Source organism: Mus caroli, chromosome 10, assembly GCF_900094665.2.
Source record: "Mus caroli chromosome 10, CAROLI_EIJ_v1.1, whole genome shotgun sequence".
Lineage (NCBI taxonomy): Eukaryota > Metazoa > Chordata > Mammalia > Rodentia > Muridae > Mus > Mus caroli.
This window is the reverse complement of record NC_034579.1, coordinates 71334403-71341207: the sequence shown is the minus strand read 5'-3', so window position 1 is coordinate 71341207 and position 6805 is coordinate 71334403. Positions and strand designations below refer to the sequence as shown.

Genomic DNA, 6805 nt, shown 5'->3' with positions numbered 1-6805 from the left:
CCAGGCTGGCCTTGAACTCAGAAATTTGCCTGCCTCTGCCTCCCAAGTGCTGGGATTAAAGGCATGCACCACCACTGCCCGGCTTCTCTTACTTCTCTTAAGAGTCTTTTGATGAAGAATTAATTATTCAGCACCAGTATGTCTGAAAGTGTATTTTGCTTTCATCTTTAAGAATACATTTTGCTAATAAGCTAGTATGTTTTTCTGGGTTGGCAGGGGCTTTATGCTTTTTTAGAGCTCGAAGGCCACTGCCCTGTCATCTTATCTGCATTGTCCAGCCTGTCCTATATCTTCTCTGACAGAGCTTACGGCTTTCATTCTGTGCTGATGCTGAGCGCTCTACTGTGACATGCTTTGATGGAGTCTCTTTGTATTTCTTATGCCTGGGCTTTGCTGAATGTCTTAGTTCTGTGGTTTTCTTGGTTTCATAGACTATAGAAAGATTTTATTCATATTTCTTCATATATATTTTTTGTGTGTTCCATCTCTTTAAGAAATTTTCATTACACATAGATTTGGTGCCTGTCTCACATCTTGATGATTTCCCATCTTCATGTTGTCTCCCTCCCCCTCATTCCTGTCTGTGTATGTGTATGTATGTGTGTGCGCGCACATGTGCACTAGATACCTTTCCCTCTTGCTCTCTCAGATGTCTTTAGTCTTAAGTAACAAGCATGCCGTGGTGAGTCCTCCTGCTCTAAGATGCACTCCGCAGTCTTCAGATGACTTCTGCATTTCTGTCCCTGTGCCTCCTACTAGTAAGCCTGCCTGCGTGTAAGAGGGCTACAGCACCCACATGTCCTATATCCTAAGGCGCGGCATACAGATCTAAATGTGTGTGCTCAGTTTCCTCAGCCATTCACTCCTCCGATCAAGCCTGGGGTTGGTTACAGCAAAATCACTTAAGCCCATGTGTGTGCCTGTGCTTACTTGCTGACACTGTACCTGGAGTGCTGTGCTGTAAAACTGAGTGTCCTGGATATGTGGCACTTCAGTGGCAGAGCTACATGCTGTGTTTGAGCAGCCCCATTGGCTCCACACTATAGAACCAGAGTGGCGCTAAGGCAGCCTGCCCATCTGTCCCTTGCAAGGTTTCTAACTCTGTAGGTCCCCAGGGAGGGATAAGGCATGCTTGATAGGAAATTCTGTGGATTCAGGGCTCTATCAGACTCTTGCCCCTCACAGACAAGCACACAAGTATACATTTATGTATCAGTTCTGACTTCCCAGCCCCGTTCTTTCCTGGGCCACCAAGAGTCAGCTGAATACTGGAAGCTAAGCCTCCTCCCTGTGGCTGTTGTTTGCCTTGTCCTAGTATGATAAACTTTCTCAGCTCTGAACTGTGTGCTGTGCCGGGCCCCTCCTCCCCCTTCCTGGTGTGAAGCAAGGACTTCACATCACTTCTTGTGTCTTCTTGGTTTCAGGCATCAGCAATGCAGAGGCACGGCAGCCAGGGAAGGCACCCAACTTCAGTGTCAACTGGACAGTGGGTGACGCCACCATTGAGGTCATCAATGCCACAACAGGGAAGGATGAGCTCGGCCGCCCATCCCGCCTGTGTAAGCACGCGCTGTACTGTCGCTGGATGCGTGTACACGGCAAGGTACTGAGGCGCCCTCACCGGGTGTCGGCCCTCCTCCACCCCTTCCATCCCTCCTGGTTTCCACCATCGCGTCTTCATTGCAACCTCCTAACACGATCATGTCAAAAGGAATCTTATTTCTTCAGACTGTTGTTAGCTTACAAGTATGGCCCTGGCTCCACAGGCCTAAGAGCTGCCCCCGGTGTCAGCGTCCTCCCTTCTCCGACAGCCTTAGCCTCTGTCCCAGCCCTGGGAAAGGAGACTGCCTATCATGAAAAGGAAGGGCAGTCAGTATACACTGCTGCACTGGCTTCTGTTCCCTTCATACAGGGTCAGAAATTTAACTCAGCTGCAGAGCCCTTTACCCAAGTAAAACCAGGTAATAGGGCAGGGTGACAGTCGTTGTCGTCTAAGCCTGGGATATGGTGTTTTCCTATTATGAGGACAGCTGGAGCAATGGTATAGGGCTCACACAGAAACTCCCATGCTCATGGGACCAGACAAATGCTACCTTGGTGACCCTTTCCCCCGGGATCTGCTAGAAACATAGGTCCTGCAGTCATCTGTCTGGCTGCTTAGACGTTAAACTGAGCCTTAGGCTTGACCTCCTGTGGTTACCCTTCCGTCTAGGAGAGAACCCTCTGCTTGCATTTTCACAAGCCAGCCCAGCCCTAAGCATCGTTTCTGAACATTCTGCCTGGTTTCTTTCTCTCCCGTTGCTGCTTCAGTCGTTGCTTTACATGTGCATGTATCCTTCCACAGGTTCCCCCCCACCTGCTGCGCACCAAGATCACTAAGCCCACCACATACCACGAGTCCAAGCTGGCAGCGAGGGAGTACCAGGCTGCCAAGGCCCGTCTGTTCACTGCCTTCATCAAGGCGGGACTGGGCGCCTGGGTGGAGAAGCCCACAGAGCAGGACCAGTTCTCCTTCACTCCCTGAGCCAGGCGGGTGTCGAGCACAGAGTGCGAGGCTGTGATGCCGAACTGTCCCCCAGAGCCTTGCATCTGAACTGGGACAGGTGTGCACCTCGGGGACGGCATGGGGAGTCTGGGGGAACCACTGGACATCAAGCATCATCCCCGGCGGCTCTCACCCCAAAAGGGCAGCGTGGGGATGTGTAGGGTGCCGGGCACCTCACTTCTGAGTAGGGATCGGGTGCACAGTGGGGGTGCATGGGGGCACAGGGGCCCATCACCACCCCTCGCCACACATTTCCCCTCTTGAGCTACCCAGTGACCGCTTTATATCTCAGTTTACATTAGACATTGAGTTCTACTGAGTAGGGCTTCCTCAAGTATAGGAAAATAGAAATTACTTTGTGTGAGATTCTTGAATAAATAATTTATTCAGAGCTAGGAATGAGATTTATAAAATAAGAAGTAATTATGTCAGGTCACTTTTATGCCACATTATTTTAATTGCAAAAATTAAAAAATAAAAGTGTTTCTATGTGAAAGAGCACGAGAATATAGAGGTAGGAAGTAGAAGAGAGCCACCACGCGCACATCTGTGTGTGGCTCCTCTCCGTAGGTCCTTCACACTTAGGTTCTCACAGTAGGTTTTAACAGCTCTCCTGGGGTGGCCCCAGCATGATACAGTGTGACCTTGGCACACAACTGGCCCTGCATCTGGGATGCTGTGTCCTAGCGTCACAACCTAGGCTCTGCTGCCCCAGCTGCCTCTAGAATCTTCCATGCTCCTGGTTAGGCTCAAATCATGGAAAACCCTATTTGCTTCTAAGTCACTGAAGGTCAAGTCCGTCCATAGCCTGTCCCGGCTGGCCGTCACGTGGGGGCTCTAACCATATAGGTTTTGTGATCTAGAGGCCCTCATAGGGCTGCTACACACTCAGAGCACAGCCTTCCTTCTGCCCCTCCCTTGGGATCTGGTGGGTGGGAACCATTGACCGCTCAGAGGATGGGAAGAGTTGTAGGCAGGTACCATTCTTGGAGCGTGCCACGTAAGGCATATTACTAAGGTATCCTTCCAGAGAAATTAACCATTCAGGTTGAAGCTGGTGTGACAGTGTGAGCCTGGAACGCTGCAGACCAGACATTGGTGTCTCAACAGGCAGGCCTGGGTGCTCCTGGCATCTTGGGGCTGACCCCCAAGATGCCACTCAGCACCCTCTCTGCACAGGGTGGACCCCTGGACCTCCTGTGCTCAGACTTGCCCCAGGTGCCTTGTCACTTCCACTCAGGATTAGGGAGGAATAGAGGGAGGAGGGGGAGGAGGGGCTGTGACTGTCATCCCAGTGTGCCAGCCTGGTCCAGCAGGTCGCTCTGAAGAGAGAGCTTCAGGGCCGCGAGCAGAGTGGGCGCACACTCATCCCTCAGCACACGTCTGCCACGGCTGCATCCGGGGCTCTGACAGCCATGTGGCTCTGAGCTGTTCGCCCAGGTGTCCACGCCCTTGACACACTGAGAAAGAAACAGGACAAGAGCATAGCCACTGTGGGTTCCACCAGATTCCCAGCAGACCTCAAGAGGCCGTGTGTCGTTGCTTAAGTGAGATCCACTTGTGTCTCCGTGTCCGGAGCTCTGTCATGTCCTTGTGGGTGTCTCCCATGGTTCTCGTCCTGTGGGGCTTGATCTTCGAGGCATGAAGGTCCTACCATAACTCCCTAGTGATACATGCTATCTCGGATCTCCTCAGTTCACCACCTGTCCCCCAAAAGGGAAGCCTCCCAGGCAGGATTGTGGGCCCTGCATGCTGTGTCAGGGCCACCTTTAGGTGAAAAGCACTGGGGTTCCTTAGAGAAACGGTCTCATTTTATCACAGTACCACACCTTCCCCACAGGCTCCTGCACTTTCTAGAAAGAAAAACACACATGCTGGTGTGTTCTTTCTCTTGCTTTTAAATCGTATTTTTTCCAGTGGAGATGGGAAGATAGATTTAGTTTATTTGCTGTTTTTAAGTACGTTTTGGTTATAAAGTGTAGCAAAAATCCCATATACACTAAAAACCATGCACTACATCTGGCTTTCTATGTCAGATAACAAGGGTGCCCAACCAGGAAGTGAAGGTTACATGCAGAGAGCATCTGAAACCACAGGGGTTGCTCCTGCTTAGACTTGACCTAGGCCCAGAAAGGAGGGAGAGCCAGGAAGCACCCTGTGTCGAGGAGGCAGCACGGGGCATGCACCGCCTTGCCCTGCACCCAGGATATGGTAGCTCAAACAGCCCATCTGTGACCTGAGAAAAAGGAAACAAATACTGATTGAAGACACTAAGCTCTTTGAGCCTCTTCCCAGAGGTCCCCATGACGGTAGCTCATGCCCAGGACCTAAATGTCACAGACTCAGCAGAAAGCTTGACACAACAAGACCCTGATGGAAATGTCCTGGATACTTCAGCAGGTAAAGAACAGGAGCTTCAGCTGGGCTTGGTAGTGCATGCCTTTAATCCCAGTACTTTGGAGGCAGAGGCAGGCGGATTTCTGAGTTCGAGGCCAGCCTGGTCTACAGAGTGAGTTCCAGGACAGCCAGGGCTACAGAGAGAAACCCTGTCTCGAAAAAAAAAAAAAAACAAAAAAAAAAAGAACAGGAGCTTCTCTGTTCTGTATACTTAGCTAGAACGGAAGTATTAGTTCCACAAAGCAGTATCCCTCAGGATTATTTGGGCCCAGCATCAGCAGGGCTGTAGCTAAACAAAAGGAAGGCATCATCGCCAGGAGTCGTGGGTGGACTGTCTTGTTTCTGCAGAGCAGAGGCTCTCCACTTAGATGGAGGCAGGGTGAGTGTGGTGTCCATGCCGTTAGCCCTGGTCCCTTAATGGTATCAGGTAAGTAGCACCTCTCCTAGCAAGGGACACCAAAGAACAACTTTGAATCTGAATCTGAGTCTTTCAACATTCTGACTATTTCAAAGTTTCGTTTTGTTTTAAATAATCAAACATATATTTGTAAGTGTGCAGGCCATCATTTCATAAGGCATTGCTCTCTGTTTATTTTACCCCCCAGCTCCTCTTGCCTCCAGACTGTACATGCTGCTTGGTTTTTTTAAACTTTACTTTCAGACAGGTGCACCAAAGGTGGGCAGCCACCAGAGAGAGGGTCAGGAATGTGGGATGAGCTGCACCGCACCCTGGGCCAAGATAGATGCACAGTGCAGGGGCAGCTTGTCATTCCCAAAATACCTTACTCCAGAAATGTCAGCTCTCCCCGTCAGTGACTTTGTTCCAGAAAGAGAAAGAAAGTGAGCTGAAATCCAAACCTGTAAGTTCTCAAAATTAGGGAACCTCCTCCGAAGATCCCTTGATATTGTCAGCCCCAGACTACATCGTGAGAAGGGCAGAGTGTATGCGTTCAGTGTGTACAGCTTGTGTGTGTCCTTGTCTCCTGGCATATCTGTCATGTGACACTCTCCCCAAGGCTGAGGGGTGCTCACCCACTCTGCAGCTGCGGACTGCTCCACACCGGGGCTACTGGGTTCATGAGACATTAGGGAATGGGAATTGGGAAGCCTCTGACCCGCCAGGGACCATGAGGGAGTTAGTCCCGCGGTCTGACCAGTCATGGCCGGCTCCTCAGTGCACTTCCCGTTTAGTTACTGGGGAAATGGTCACATCTCTGTGGTAGTGCCTGTACTTTCTGTTTGCTGTTTGAACGACAAGTGCCCAGCCTCAGAAGCACTTAACTGTAGCCACAGCGGGAGCTGATGGTGCATAAGGAACTGATGGGCCATTCTTCTGAATGGAACACAGTAGGTTAAAAGCACAGTTTGTGGAATGTTAATGGGATAAGCCCCTAAAAGCTATTAGCTTTTCCAGGCTTTGAGTTATATACTTTTAATTTGATTTTAGAGTTTGGACACTTTACATGAATGTAACTCAGCCAAGAAATGTGTTGCTAAGATACAATCCTCAGTGTTCTCTGTATGTATATTTCTGTATATACCACATGTTACAGCCTGCATGAGCTTCCTCACACCGAGCCCAGCCGGCACTGAGCATGAGATGCTGTTACATGTAGACAAAGGACTGAAATGTTCTCAATAAAGACTAAGACGTTTCACTATGACCTGCATGGACATTTTCCTTTTCACGCTGTCCTCATGTCTATTGCTCTCGATCGTGGTTTGAAAGGTGTGGATGGCTGTGGGTCTTGTGTCTGGTCATGAACACTGCACCAAGTGCTCAGCGCGTTTATCCACCTCTGCCACAGGGTGCTGTAGAAGGAAGGGCATTCATGCCTCTGGGAGAGTCGGCTACAAGATTGC

General features: G+C 50.2%; 1 protein-coding gene across 11 annotated transcripts in view; it reads left to right on the top strand.

Moving 5' to 3' along the window:
- Adarb1 (adenosine deaminase RNA specific B1) overlaps positions 1 to 5045 on the top strand; it is a 125024-nt gene extending 119979 nt beyond the window's left edge. For 8 of the 11 annotated variants that reach the window (XM_029482424.1, XM_029482421.1, XM_029482422.1 and 5 more), the window contains 2 exons: positions 1425 to 1603; positions 2345 to 5045. In XM_029482424.1, the coding sequence (XP_029338284.1) occupies positions 1425 to 1603; positions 2345 to 2524 (359 nt within the window). In that variant the 3' untranslated portion in view covers positions 2525 to 5045. The remainder of the gene's footprint in view (positions 1 to 1424; positions 1604 to 2344) is intronic. The other 3 variants (XM_029482426.1, XM_029482427.1, XM_021174370.2) reach the window with 1 other exon arrangement.
- The last annotated feature ends 1760 nt before the right edge of the window (positions 5046 to 6805 follow it).